At 36.2% G+C, this 16,126-nt stretch overlaps 1 protein-coding gene across 2 annotated transcripts in view; it reads right to left on the reverse strand.

The window, feature by feature from the left end:
- Positions 1-408: 408 nt before the first annotated feature.
- The window catches only part of ZNHIT6 (zinc finger HIT-type containing 6), a 54,722-nt gene continuing 39,004 nt past the window's right edge, over positions 409-16,126 (reverse strand). The window contains exons 9-10 of one of the 2 annotated variants that reach the window (XM_065882502.1): positions 4,970-5,094; positions 409-576 (exon numbers count right to left, since the gene is read on the reverse strand). In XM_065882502.1, the coding sequence (XP_065738574.1) occupies positions 542-576; positions 4,970-5,094 (160 nt within the window). In that variant the 3' untranslated portion in view covers positions 409-541. The remainder of the gene's footprint in view (positions 577-4,969; positions 5,095-16,126) is intronic. The other variant, XM_065882510.1, reaches the window with a different exon arrangement.

The following is a 16,126-nucleotide window of genomic DNA, read 5'->3' on the forward strand; positions in this document are numbered from 1 at the left end:
CAAACAATGTGGAGCCACTGATTTTCTGAAATGAATATAAGAAATAGCAGTTCATAGTATTTAGACAACCCTTTACAAAGGACATCATACTGGGTGCTACCCAAGTATAAAAGACTCATCCAGTTGTCTCAAGAGGTTAAGTTACATATAATCCCAAAGACAAGAATAGGTAAATGATGGACCAGTCCTCCTGTGGCTAGATGGTCTGCCACATGGCCTTTCTGTTTAGTGAGGTTCCACTAAAGAGAACGCCAACTTTGTGGCTGACACAGGTGATCCTTGGGTTTGGTGTTGCATCAAACTAACAAATAACAAAAATTTCGGCCTACAGGATGAAGCATATTAAAGCCTGTGCCTTACGAGTCAATTCAAGAGGCTAGAAAATACATTAAAAAAATTTTTTTTTCAAGACTGTTTAATTACTTTTCAGAGAAACAAAAACTTCCAACCACCAAGCGACAATACCCCCAAATCTTCCAACAAGGTCCTCTGCAATTGTCTGGGAATTTTCATGTTCTTCCTCCAAAAGAAGTGCTCAATTTTAATTGCCAATGTTCTTAGTAGATTCACCTTTCACTGAAAAAAATAAGTAAACATACAGTCAAGTGTTTATGCTGTTTCTGTTTAGCCTGTTCTGTTTTCCCCTCTTCTCTCCTCCCTTCTGATGCATACCAACAGCACTGCTCATGGTGACAGACAAACCATGTCATGTCCCAGGCAGCTGGGATATACAATTCTGGCCACAATAAATAGAGAAATGATGTCTGAAAGTGGTAATTATATTTTGTGAGGTAACATCCTTCCTGACTCTGTGGAAGACTTGGGAATGGTCACTTCTCAGTGTGGGTAGGATCCAATACTTTTGCCACTGAATAGACCACTATTATCACAGAGGCTGGCCAAGTGTGGTTGGAATAAATTTTTTCCATGATTTTTTTTAAACTTAAAATTGAGGGTCAGTATATGTTGAGTGAATGTGGGCTGACAGAAGACTAGCTAATCTCCATCTCCTTCTTTTCACAGGAAAGAAGACTCAGAGCAGAAATGGAACTCCTTTAAAGGAGCTGCCTTGACTACAGCAAGACTATGATTCACTAACTAAACTGAGAGTTCCTTGAGGATAGACACTGGATCTTTCTTTCCTATATCTATCCCCCCCAGGGTAGCATGTATGCTGAATCAATATAACTGTAAGTTACTCCAAATTTTAGGTTTCTTTTTTCAATTTGAAAAATGGGAAGCAGAGTAACCGCACCACTTATTTCACTGTATAGTGAAGCTAAAAGGAAATAACACATAAACACTTTGAAAATTGTTAAGGTTAAAATAGAGATCATTTTGCTTGAGGCTTATAGCCCTTTATCTCCATTGTGTAGATAAAGAAAATAGAGCTCAGAGAAGCAGAGTGAATGCCAAGGACCCAGCTAATAAGAGCTGATGCCAGAACCATAAACTTGGATCTTGCCTCATATTCCAGTTGCCAAGTTCCTTGGGGTATGCCGATGGTACCTAGATGTACAATTGTACCAGCAACCAAACTGGTGTCCATTGAGTCCTTTTTATGAGGAAGGTACTGAAATAGGTTCTATCCAAGATATGGTCCTGATCCTTGTGGAATTTCATAAACTCTAGCAGAGTCCTTCAAGTATCTCCACGATATTACAAGTTAGTTGTTTTCTCCTCTGGCTTTCTCTGCACTGAAACCATTATAGAACCTATTGCACTGTGGCATTTACATGTGTGTTCTTGTGCCTAAACTCCATCCCCATCCCACTGCCACACACACACACACACACACACACACACACACACAGAAAGAGAAAGGAAGAAAAAGAGGGGGTAAGCAGGAGTGAGGGAGGAGAGAGGAAGAATGGATGAAAGGATTTATTGGCCCAAGAAGAGACTGAAGTGGGAATTCCCTGGCAGTCCAGTGGTTAGGACTCCATGCTCTCACTGCCAAGGGCCCGGGTTCGATCCCTGGTCAGGGAACTAAAATCCCACAAGCTGCATGGAGTGGCCAAACTCAAAAGAAGTTAAAAAAGAAGAGACTGATATGTAAGTAACTGCTATGCTACTATTTTCACTAATTCAAGTAATCATTTTTGGGTTGGACTCCTCAAAAGACAGAGATATTTTCTAATTTTGAGTTATATTAGAATAACAGAGACAAATATTTTGCTGGTATTTTTAAGTTAATGGGCTTTGTGCTGTTTGGCACTGCAGTTTGGGAAACACCTTTTCCTTTCGCTGCTTACTGAAGTTGCCCAGTTTTCTTCTTTTGATGGAACTCCATTCTTTTTTCCTTAGACTGAAATGTAGGATGCTTTCATTGTGTCATTTAAATCTACCAGCTAACTTTGGCAAACAAGGACCTGTGAGACAAGTAACACCGTTCTGAGCACCTCCCACTGGATTGATACAAGGTGGGTGAGCAGCTCTCTACACGCTACACCTAGTGGGCTACCTTACCTGCTTAACCTTTTCCAGTCAACCCTTTTCATTCTGTAAAAAGCAAAAAGCAAGCAAACAAAACTTGTCTATTGCCCATCAGAAAAGGCAGACTTTTGAAAAAATAAACTATGGCAATCTAGACTTATAACAAACATTATAATAATCATCAAGTGTGAAAAACAACTGAATCCCAGTCCAGAAACACATTTTTCCCAAACTAGAAGAGAGACACCTTTGCTATGAACTCAAGATCAAAATCCAACATTTTTGCCTCTGGAGAGAGAAAGAATTTCAAGGCTTTCCAAAGAAAATGCCCTGTTCTTATACAACCCTCCCCCTGCATTAAGGGACCACCCTGCAGAACATCCAACGCTGTGGGAATGTACAAAGAAACAGACAACTTGAAGTGCTTACACAAAGAAAAGCATCTACAGGAAGGCCTGGCATTATTTTTAAAGTGTGTGTATTTATGTGACAACACTGATATGGTCCTTAAAATCCTGCTAGATCCTCTTTGGTTCTTTGCTTCAGCAGCCCTAAATGATCTTCTATACTGAAAGCACGAGTCACTTGAGCTTCCTGTAAATAAGCCAAACATCGTATACCCACCAAAAAATAGCAAATTTTACTTCATAAGGTTCCAAGTACACTACAAAAGTAGCCTTTTCTTTTTGCTTCATGACAGGAAGCCTTACTTCAATGTGCATTCCTAAACAAGGTGAAAGAGGAACTGTGTGTGCTGTGGTTATTTACACAGACAATGTTTGCTCTGGCCAGTAACCCACATTACTAAACAACTTTCCCTGAAACCAACATTTAGAGAGAGAGAGCTATGTGAATTATATTAAGGAAAAAGTAAGGTTTTACACAGCTTAAAAAAAAAGTGAAATTGGTCATTTAGAACTGAAATTTCTAACTTAATTTGAGAAAATAAAAATGGATGTTCTCAAATTTTAAAAAATATAAAGTCAAGAATTCACCTAGGCTTCCCTGGTGGCACAGTGGTTAAGAATCTGTCTGCCAATGCAAGGGACACAGGTTTGAGCCCTGGCCCGGGAAGATCCCACATGCCGCGGAGCAACTAAGCCCGTGCTCCACAACTACTGAGCCTGAGCTCTAGCGCCCGCAAGCCACAACTACTGAGCCCACGTGCCACAACTACTGAAGCCTGTGCACCTAGAGACCGTGCTCCGCAACAAGAGAAGCCACAACAATGAGAAGCCCGCGTACGGCAATGAAGAGTAGCCCCCGCTCACCGCAACTAGAGAAAGCCCGTGCGCAGCAGTGAAGACCCAACACAGCCAAAAAAAAAAATCAATTGATTCAAAATGTTTAAAAAAAAAAAAAGAATTAACCTAAAGATTTAGAGACATATAACTGATTATTAGAAACTTTGTGTGTGCCAATTAAAAATCTGGTTTCACATTGTGGCACTGACAAAATTTTGGCCACTTAGGGAAAAAAAGTAATTCTATTAACTTTCACAAAGAAAAAATTCTATTAACTTTCACAAAGAAAAAATACACACATACAGAGAAGACCTTACAACAAAGGTTACTGCCTATTACAGTCCATAATGATGGTATAACAATAAAACCTGAACCACATATTTCAAAAGATATTTTAAAAAATAGAGTTCAATCCAATCCAAGGATTCTATGGCCCTCTGGAGTTTGTTACAATGAAACTTGTCCTGTACCTATAACTCTTAGCTGAAAGGGCTATCTAATGGTTTTGAGTTAAGTAAGTAGCTCTCTCTCTTTTTAGAAGTAATTTTAAAATTTTATTCATCCTCTAGAATTTACATACTGAAACATAATTAACTTAATCAGTAAATGCAGATATGGGTAAGTCACTTTATACACTAACATTTTACTTATATCGTTTCTGGTTTTAATAAATTCTCCCAATTCCACTACTCACCAAAGAGGGGAAAGTATCTACTTTTAAGGAATCACTAAAATGCCAAGGAATATAGCCAAGGAAACAAAATCAGAGAAAGTAAAACCAGTCGGTTTAAAAGAAAAGGAGATAAAGGGTCAAGGCAATGGCACCAGCTTATTCTAAATGCAGTCCAAATTTTAAACACAATGTCCCTTGAAACATTTCCCTTTTCTATAAGGCAGAATACTAAAAATGTTTGTAATCTCTCATTTTAGGAATCTCTAAAGAATTTTAATTAGGGAGTAAATTTATCTGATCATAGGCAGACTGTTACTTGAAGACTATTACCTTAAAAAAAGACAAAAACACACAAAACTCCCCAAAGGCAAAGTATATCCTTTTACAGCCAGACATTCAAACCGATTCATTCATTTTAAGTTGATGAAAGCTTACATGCTCTGAAACAGAATAGAAGCAACAGCTCAACCATATGGTTCTTTACAGTATTATCTGTAGTTACAGAGTAAATTCAGTTAGGTGTGTAAGTACAGTGGGAAAATATATAAAGACAATAATGTAATTGCTTCAGTTCACTAGAGTTATTTAAGCATTACAGGAACAAATTTACACTTACCTTGGTGAAGAACTTCCATGTCATTACTGTATTCTTTTAATACCACATGTAATGTTGGGTACTCAATGATCACTTTGTTCCTCAAATTGTCAAGGAGACTTTTGTCAGGATCCATTTCATAATATCTTATAGTAAAAAAGCAAAACCAAAAAATACCATTTTATTTGAAATTACTTGTAAATAAAATATGAGTCCCTTACATTAAAAAATTTTAAATGGTAATGACATCAATTCAACATCTATTTCCTTATAATATAGTAACTTTACCAACATAATCAGGTAAAAGAGCGATTATTATAGAGGTCCTAAAGCTAAATCAAAAGTATATGAAATAATTTGACATTAGGAAAGCTCTAGAACAAGTCATTCATTTTCATATCAATAAGGGATAAAGGCTAACTTTTATAAAATGAATTTTTCTTGGATAAAATATTGACTAGCTAAAAATTCAAATTCCTCAAATACATTTAGTTTGAGTCTTAAAAGAAAACCAAACAACTATCCCATGATAGTTCCTAGTAATATATGGTGCTAAAATGGCTACAAAATACTTTTGTAAAAACTTAATTCTAAATTATAAATACTTTCTGGAAATATATATTACCATATAATTAAATTTGGCTTTCCTTTATTTTGAAATTAAAAAAAAAACAGGTTTGAATTTATGAATGAGGTAAAAGCACAAAATTTAAGAAATATGGAGTTCATTTGTCATGGTATCATGACATAACCAGTAAATGTGTCACAGGTAATTAGATGGTAATACTCCTTGAAGTATGAAATTCTCAAGTCATTACTTAAAAAAAAAAAAAATTTTTTTTTTTTAGTTGATTAAAGTTGCATGCCCCTAGCATTCTCCCTTGCTTGTTTTCTGAGGTAGGAATAAAGGGGTGGAATTTCAGCTAGCTCACTAGGAGCTGCATAAGGGAATGTGTTGGCAAGTGACTATCACGTCACGACAAAGAGGAGAAAGTAGAGAACACCTTCACCAGTGTAGTGCAGAAGTTCTCCAACTTTTTTTCTCCATCTCCACCAATGACAGATGATATTCACATACAAAACATACATCCCAAGGGATACCAGGCCTGACAGCTGGAACTCCATCCCTTCCCCTTCCACTCAAGAAAGTACACTAGAATACCAGTCAGTGATCAAGAGTGAGGTTACCATCGGGATACATTTGAATCTGCTGTAATTTTAAGAGTAAATCATACAAACGTTGATATTTCTTAACTAGTGACAAATTATTTGCACCATACCTTGCAGCTGACTCAGACATGCAGCACACTTACTAAGAACTCTTGGTATAGTGATTTCTCTGTGTTCTAAGTCTGTCCTGTGCAATATTTTTCCAATAAGGGAAAGCAGAAGTGCTTAACAAAGTGCAAAGCCGAGCCCATTATAAAAACTGATTTCTTTTTAAGAAGTGGGTGACAAGTGAGAGGACTTGTAAAACCAAGACTTTACTCCTGTTTGCCTGACCACATGCCCCACTCCTGGAATTAAATTCTTCACTTTAGAATCACAGAATATTTTTTATGTGGAAAAGAAACTTGAAATGCAAAATATTCAGTTTTCCTAAACCAGCCACCCTCGTGCCCATAGGCCACAGAGTGCATACATTCTTTTCCCTGTGTAATATAATACAGATGTGCTTACAATACTTTAAAAGTGTTCTTCCAGCATTCAAGGATTAAATGCATCACATTTTTTGCACATTATTTCCCTTTGAAAGAAGCAGTGTTTTTTAAAAAGTTAGCAGTGATTATACAAAAAAGAGAGGCTGAATTAGATATAAAAGTATAAAATTAACTTATAAAGTGAAATATAAAGTGGATATAACTAAATTTTTCTTAAGAGAAAGCAAGACTTGAATTTTCAAATAGGAACTTTTCAAGTGGTATCCTACAAACACTTGAAGCAACTTATCTTCTGTGCATTTTAACTGAATCATAAGGCTTCTATTAAGAGACATTTCCCAAATCAGGGAATGTTTTCTATCAACACTTATTTCATTTTTTTCGTAAATAATTTTCAGTGTATACCTAATGTTTTAGGCATTTTATTTCTTTTTAAAATATTAAATCTTCATTAAGCTTCTCTAGATTTCCAAAGCTGAAACAATTAAAAAAAAAAAAAAAGAATTCTTCAAAAGCCACATGGTAATTAGAACCTAATATTAATGCTGATATAATACAAAATATGATCCCAGCAGAGGAACATTCAGAGATTCTTAAAAATTACCATGTAATAAGTTATACATTATTTCAATCTTAAAACTATAATTAATTACACTTGTTTTATTAATAAAATTGGTCCCTATTTTATGTGCCATGCAGGCTCTGTACAAAGTATTTAGAATGTAAAGATTTATGTAAGAATTTATAATGAATTACTTTAAAATATTTCACTCAAATGCAGTGAAAATCTGGTATGTTGTGTGGTTTTAATGGGAACCACTGAATTTTATTTAGTGTTTACCCGAAGATGTTGTAAACTTCTAATCACAGCAATATTGCTATTGAGTGTCAATAAGCTTCAAGGCCTCAGCTTTCCAGTCTGTCACTTAAAACAGGTCAGACTTCACTAGATAATTTTTCAATGAAATTCTGAATTTCTTTTTCTACTACGAGTGGTTACTCTTAGTCTACCATTAATATTTGCCAGTAATTAAAAAGTAAATTATGTAAACTGTTTTATAAAGAAAGGCTATTAAACACAGATGGGGTAACATTGTGGGACATGGGGTTTAGTTAAAGGAAGCAGTAACTTTTAGTGGTTGCTTGGGTTTGGAGTCTAACACCGAGTTAAAGTCCTGGCTCCATCACTTACTGGTCTGCGATTCTGGACAAGTTACTTAACTTCTCTAGTTCCTAGTTTCCATGCTTGAAAGTGGAGATAACAGCAGTATCATTTCAGAGAGTTATTATGAGGGCTAAATGATAAAACACAGAAACTGTTAGCTCATTTACTTAAGCCATGAACACAGTTTTACAGTTGTATTTACCTAAAATAACAACGCATTCTTACAGAAACTTTAGTTCAGGACAAAGTCACTGAACTTCTTCAGTAACAAAGAATGGCACTTCTTATGTAAGCACTGAAACACTTATTTGCCTTTTTATGCATTTTGCATTTTAAACGTAGCCTTACAACTTTCCGTATAACTTTCATTTTTTTATTATTTTATATTACATTTACTTCCAAGAGGCTACAACTACGTTGAATCCTCCTGTTTCCATTACCTTGAGGCAAGGTGTAGAGTCCAGCTTGGCATTGCCCAAAACATTTAGGTGTTAGCTCCTCTGCAAGTCATTAAGTCACTGAATCCTAAGGGGCAGCTTCATCTATTTTTGAAATTTTCAGGAACTCTGGTGTTCCCATTAGTGAAAGGGCTCTGCTACCACAAGACAAACTACTTGGGTTTGAAAGAATTAAGATACCAACATTTGTCTTTTATTTTACCCTTAGGGACCCTCTCAGACATTTCCTCTTGTTATTTCATTTGCTTTACTCTCACAGGCTCACTAGCTGACCCTGCTCCAGGCAACTTCACAGGGGCATTGTAAGGGCAGCATAGCTCAGTAGGCTAAACAGGTGTTACAGTGTTTGACATCATACAAATAAAAGTTGTCTTGATACTCAAGGGTAGGCTTTTAATCTTGGCTCTGTTACTAACTTTCAAAGAAACTGGCCAAGTTCTTGTACTTCTTTCTCTGCACTTCATTAGCAAATTAGGATTTATTTTTTAACTTCCCATAACTCAAAAGGAAACAGAGAATAATTAAAAAAAAAGGAGTCACAAACCATTCTATTTCCCACCTGATCACTGGCACCCCTTAGATCATCTCCCCTTCTATCCCCTAATAAAATACTTAAACTAAATTTGAATTTTCTCCAAATTTAACAATCTAATAGCAATCCCTACGCCACAGAATTTTTTCCACTATAAAATAAGGTCATCTGATGAGGTGATCATCAAGATCCCTCCAGCTCTAAAATTGTACAAGTTTTGATATTTGTTTGCCCAAGGCAGCACTTAACCAATATTCCTAATAGTCGTTTGTATTTATTTCTTAACTTAGGTTTCTAGGTTAAAAGTGCAACTAACTGATTCCAAACGTACACAGTTGAATCTCTTGCTGTTTAAAAAACTTAACCTTGGGCTTCCCTGGTGGCGCAGTGGTTGAGAGTCCGCCTGCCGATGCAGGGGACACGGGTTCGTGCCCCGGTCCGGGAAGATCCCACATGCCGCGGAGCGGCTGGGCCCGTGAGCCATGGCCGCTGAGCCTGCGCGTCCGGAGCCTGTGCTCCGCAACGGGAGAGGCCACAACAGTGAGAGGCCCGCGTAACGCATAAAAAAAAAAAAAAAAAAAAAAAAAAAACTTAACCTTAATATAAATCAGTTATCCGATAGCTAAACATTTATAAAGTATGGCTCATCTTGGTATTAACTGAATTCAGTAAGGTTCCTGAATGTATTATAAACTACATGTTTTAGATTCATACTTACCAAATTCCTTTAAAATAAGTAATTTAAAAGTACTAAACTTATTTTAATAGAGCAGAAAGAGAACAGATTAAGTGAACAAACTAGCTTTTAAAATCCAAATGAAAAGGAAGAAAGAAACCAGATCGTTAATGAAGACCCAGAATAGGAGAAAAAAGATACATACATTCAAACTAAAACATATAAAACCAAACTAAGTACAGGGGTCAGAGAGTTTTTTAACTCTTCTGTTTACAAGTAAAAGGTATTATTTAAAATTTCTCCAAATACTCCTGTGTGACAATTTTTGCAACTCAGACTGTCCACGTCACATTAGAAGTAGATTGTGTCAAAGTTAAATTTTTTCTTACCTAATTTCTCTAGTTTTCATATTAAAAAGATAACAGTAACTGAATTAGTGGTTTGCTGCACTTTGTTTTGGGACTTTTACGTAATTTATGTAAATGTGTAAACGAGGGCTCCACATACTTGACGTGGGGCACCAGTCATGAGTGGGGTAGCACAGACACATGCCTCCATTCAGAAAGCTCTACGGTCAGAAATGCGCTGGCAGATCATCCTGTCTATTGATGACAAAAGGTATGGGATGCAGTGAAATAAAGTGACTAATTACACATTTTAAAACATGCTTTAAAGAGGGCCTTACAAGGCTTTTGTTCTAGGTGCTATTTGTTCAGGCTTTCCTTATCTTCACTAGTAAGCTCAATTACTTTTAAATGCAGAAGGCTTGGGTTCCAATCTTATCACAGGTCCTTAGAAGCTGTGACTCCTCAAGGGTACTCAGTTTTCCTCATCAGTATAATGATGGAAAGGTTATCTACTCATCAGCTAGCTTATAAAGATTAAATGTAACAGGTGAAAATGTTTCTAAAGTGTAACTTGCCAAACTGATATTAGTAATAAGACTTTATACTTCAAAGGTAATTTAGCACCTTTAGCAGGGAAATAACATACTTATCAGGGATTATCTTCATGATCTGTATGATGGGCTAGTTAGTAGAAAAAGCATGAACTTTGAAGCCAAAAAGACCTGAGTCCAAATCCAGGCTTTGCAACTGTAGCTTGGTTTCTTTGGGCTAAGTCAATTTCTCAGAGCCTAAGATTCCTATCTTGTAAAGTAGAGATATAGTATGTACTTCATTAGAATTAATGCATGTGAAAATGTGAACAGTGCCTAGCTTCATTAATCAATCAATTCCTCAAATATTTATTTAGTGTCTACCATTACAGATAGTCTGCTAGGTAATGGAAGTTCATAGAAATAAACCCCACATTTTATTGGGAGTGCCAGTCAACAAACAAACTATCACATTTCATTGGGATAAGTGTCAGGATAGAAATCTAAAGCTAAGTAGATACTCAATTAACTTTCTTTCTTGTCCCTTATTCACCTCCAAATGTTCTTTCAAATATTATAGTGCCTATAATATCTAGGCACTTCATTTGCTAACTCTAGCTCTCCTCCTCCTTAATTGGTTCTTAAAATCCCTCCTCCTCCATGGATTTTCTCCTAATTAACATAGGAAATTTTAATTAGCCTTACTCTTGTTAACAAAACATATGCTTCCTCTGGTGCTAGACTAAATGCAGGAGTCTGATCAGTACAGACTCTTACATTTTCAATCTTTATTAGGAAGTATATCACTTTGGAAAATATGATCACGTTCCTCAGAAAAACTTCTGCTTAAATGTTATATTATTTTAGAGCTACAAAGAACTTAAGCTACTTTTTTTGTCTTCCAGGTGAGGGCACTGAAGCCCTGAGGAGTATCTGGCTCAGGGTTGCTCAAGGAGATGCAGAGTTAGGACTGTAAAGCCAATCTTTTGAGTTCTTCACTCAACTCTTTGCTTGTTTGCTCATTCCTCGCTCAACACATATTTACTGAGGGAGGTCTACCATGTACCAGATGCTGTTCTAGGAACTGGGAATACAATGGTGAACTATTAGGTATTCACTAGAGATGAAAAGATGAAGGCTTTCTAGGAAGAAAGTACCTATACAAGGTAGAGGATATGGGAATACACATAGAATTCATACAGTTTTGGTATATATAAATTTCAGTGAGAGGTCTGCTTGAAAAGGTGAAGCACTTTGGCTAAAATGAAGTATCTGAATCACCTAGAAATATCAATTAATTATGTCATTACTCTCTCTGAAGAGTATATAAAGTTAGATATAAATTATTATGTAACATAACTAGAATGGATAAATTTAGTGGATTGAGGGTTAAAATTTATTTTCCAAGTTTTTAGAGAAAACTCTCATTTTATATTTTACATAATTCCCTTAATCAATGATCAAAATAGTACATATTTGAAATGAGATCATTACTATGGAAATTGTAGTCTTTATAATCTGTTAAGAATTTGACCATAATATCACTTTGGATCTACTTTTCAGTATAGCCTCTCAAATTAAGTTTCTCAAGTTCACAGCAGCTGAAACTTCACTCACCCAGCTCTGCCAACTAGTAGAGCTTCAGCTTCCCTAGAGCTACCTAAGAGTAAACTTCCCTAGAGCTAAGTTTACAAGTCTTATCATAAAACTGCCTCAAGCAGAAGGCCACATATGAAACCCATTCCATCACTGGACGTGTCATCTCTGAGATGATAAAAGTATTTAGCACCCTGCTCTACATATTTTCTTTATGTGTGTGGACATTCTTCAGGTTGATTCTAACATTTTCTAGTCCTTAAATGATCCCTTGCTTCCGCTGTTCTAGAGTCTATGTCCAAAATGTGGCCAAAGGTTAAGACCATTTTGAGCATGTACTCATCCTGATCCTGATTCTCACTTTGGAAAACAATCAATAATCCCAAAGAGGGATAACAAAGAACTGGGGCTGGGTTCCACATAATCTAAGAACGTGCACTGTGGTCATTTATGGCGCTGAGAGGCATGTGCTATATTGCAAAGGCTTTGGAGACAGGTGGGCCTAGGTCTGGATCTAGGTTTCACCAGTTAGTGGTTACAAAGCTGCAGTCAGGGCTCTCCGTACAACTAAACATATTTATAATGTATAATGTATGTACAGCGTAACATAATTATAGTGTATACAAAATGCTTAACAAAGTACCTAAAATACAGTAGGAGACACTCAATAAGAGGGTGTCATTAGGACTTCCCTGGTGGCACAGTGGCTAAGTATCCGCTTGCCAAGGCAGGGGACACGGGTTCGAGCCCTGGTCCAGGAAGATCCCACGTGCCGTGGAGCAACTAAGCCCGCGTGCCACAACTACAGAGCCTGAGCTCTAGAGCCCATGAGACACAACTACTGAGCCTGCATGCTGCAACTACTGAAGCCCGTGTGCCTAGAGCCTGTGCTCTGTGACAAGAGAAGCCACCGCAGCGAGGAGCCTGCACACCACAACGAAGAAAGCCCGTGCACAGCAACGAAGACCCAACACAGCCAAAAATAAATAAATATGTTAAATATATATATATATATTAAAAAAAAGAGGGTGTCATTAATACTTATTATGTTCCATAAAGACATCCATCACCCTCTAGATTTAACCCCGATTTTAAATCACCCTTGCAGCAAACGTTTTTTTGTGTGTGTATTTGGCAAAACTTATTCAGGTTCTTCACACTTTCCTGCTTACACCTAACCTAAAATAATTTCAGAAAACAATGACACTTGTAGATTTTAAAACAGACATCTAAAATTTCATTTAATTTCTTTACTCACAAGCTGAAATAGATATAAAGAACGTAATTTATGGTATAGTGTAAATATTGATGGTTTAGAATGAAAATGTTACATCACTCTTATAAAAATTCACTAGAATCTAAGTAAAATGGGAATGGTACCAGTATCATCAATTTAAAAACTGCATGAACAAGTTCTTCCTTAATAGTTAGAAATCTTATATAGTTTCCTTTTTCCCTTGATTGTATTTCCATTCCAATTCTCCACAGAATTTTATCCTGAATACTGATACATTTATGCTTGAAAATCTTTTACTTATAGCCCAATCACACTTCTCTGTAACAAAAATGTGTATGTAAGCTAAAAATTTAATTTTATTACCTATGACCTTAAGGCTTTAAATGTTAAAATTTCTTCTGGATTGAATAATTATTATTAGTACAAAACTGATCAAAACCCAAATATATTACAAACATTTATAGTAAAACTTTACTGGAAATGCATTTCTTAATGTGATGGGTGAGTGCTGATGATGGCATCTTCTACTACATGCAAGGCTGTTTACGACTGACTCTTAGATTAAGTGATTTCCCCCATTTATCTCTGCAGAACTCATTGCCAGAATTAAATTCCAGAAGGAAAATAAAAGGAAGTTTAAGTAATCTCATCTAGAGAGCACACTGCTGTTATTCACTAACCCTTCCTTCATCACAGTTATTTTCAAGGGATCTAACTAAAAGGCAGAAATGGTCTCTGGCTATTTACATAAGACAAGGCATCTGAAAGTAGTTAATGCTGTTCTTAGAAATTCTGGAATTCCTTTAATGTTCTCTGACATATATTTAATTCTGTACCATTATTATCAAAATAATCTTAACTTCCAAGGTCTTCAGTTCTAATGGCAGGATATTTTTTTAAAAATCCTAACTTTTAACATATATATTATACATTTCCTATTTAGAGTATCTTTAAATATACTTTTCAATCATTCTCTGTAAGCCTGAAATAAGACTTAATTTTCTACTTCCAGTTCACTTAGGCAAAGGGTACAGACTAGTATCTTTAAGGATGTAGAAATCTGACTTCAAAAATTCATCCTAATATTAAATGACATATTTCTTTACACAACTTCAACAACTCAACTGAATAAACATCTACCAAATATTTATTATATAGAAAACATGCTAGACACTTGTATGGGATTCAAAAATGTCCTCAAGGATTTTATCATCCTTGGCAGTGTTTCTCAAAGTGTGGTCCCAGGGATAACTTATATCAGGGTCCCTCAGGAGGCAGAGACTTTAACAAATGCAGGTTTCTGGGTACTAGGTAAGACTGACTAAACCAAAAACTCTGAGGGTGGGCTGAAAATCGACATTTTCATCTGTCCTAGATAATTATGATGGACACTGAAATCTGAGAAGCAATGTTCTGAGAAAAGAAATACTGGTTAAATGATCAGTTGAAGAGATGCTTATGGTAAGGTAGCAAAATTGGCCAGTAGGGGTATGGGCTAGGTGAAAAGCAAGGAGGGACCTGGCAGGACTACGAGGTGAGGCAGGCAAGAGACTAGACTCTTAGAATCAACAAAGTCTGAGAGGTGGTATCTTGCAGGCAGAGTTGAGACTCTAGGAAGTCAGAATCTGAGCAAGTAATGTGAACTGGGAGGTCACTCTGCTTTAAGGTAGAAGGGGGTCTTTGCTTGCTGGTGGGTGGGTGTTAGCAAAAGTCAAAAAGACGTCAGGTGGGTCTTACTTGAGGCCTTTAGAGAAACCAATTTCTCTAAAAGGGCGTAGGAAAAAGTGTCTTACCTCTTAACTTCAGAGTGAATGATTTTTAAATATTTCATGTTACAGATCCAAAGAAAGTAAAGTAACCTCAGTTTTTTATTTAAAAAAAATCCTCTCAGCACGGAAATAAAATCATCCAAGAGAAATAGCTCATTCTTTTGCTGGTTGCCTTTTATAAAAAAAGAAAAAAGTGTTCCAAAATGATTAACTACAACCAGCACAGCAGGAAACAACTAATAGAATCTGCACGTACAATAGGGTAGTCCCTCCAAAAAGAGTAATAATCTTCTGTGACGTGCATGAAATCAAAGCTTAGATAAAGCTTTAATTTGGCTTGGGTTTAAAGTCTCAACTCTTGGCTCTATATGCCAATTTTTGGAAGCAGAGTAAAGGCAACTGGTCTGTGCATCAATCAAAAACTGACATGCAAAGATGCCATGTTTTCCACTGGTCACCTGCTATGCCGTATGTATTAAACACATATCTATTGTAACATTATCACACACCTATCTCCCCTCCTTGACTGTGAGCATCTTGAGGGCTAGTCTTTTAGATGTCTATGTGTTCCTAGTGCTTAGTGCTGTGCTGGTACATGGAAGGTGCCCAATGAATATTATCTGAATAAATGAAAAATAAAGACTTCATCTTTTTTTTTCTTTTTTTGAATTTTATTTATTTTTTATACAGCAGGTTCAAGACTTGATCAGTCTTAACCCATTGATACTTTAGGTCAAGGTTACGTATCAGAAAGCCTGTTCTCTGAACAGGTGCTACTTTTTCTGAAGAAACTTTAATTAATTAATTAATTAATTTTTAATGGACTGTGAAGACTTTTATTTTTATTTATTTTTAACTTTTTATTTTATATTGGAATATAGCCGATTACCAATGTTGTGATAGTTTCAGGTGCAGAGCAAAGCGACTCAGCCATACATATACATGTACCCATGAAGAAACTTTAAATTATACTTGGTAGTTTTAACAATCTCTCTCTCTCTCTTTCATTTTATATATTGAGAATTGAAGCCTGCAGGAATTGGCAAACTATGGTCAGCAGGCCAAATCCTGCCCATTGTCTGTTTTTGTAAATAAAGTCTTACAGTCATGCCCATTCATTTATGTATTGACTATAGCTGTTTATGTGCTACAATGGTGGATTGGCAACTACAACTGTATGGCCCACAAGTCCAAAAATATTTACTGT

This window comes from Phocoena phocoena, chromosome 1 (assembly GCF_963924675.1).
Source record: "Phocoena phocoena chromosome 1, mPhoPho1.1, whole genome shotgun sequence".
In the NCBI taxonomy this organism is placed as follows: Eukaryota; Metazoa; Chordata; class Mammalia; order Artiodactyla; family Phocoenidae; genus Phocoena; species Phocoena phocoena.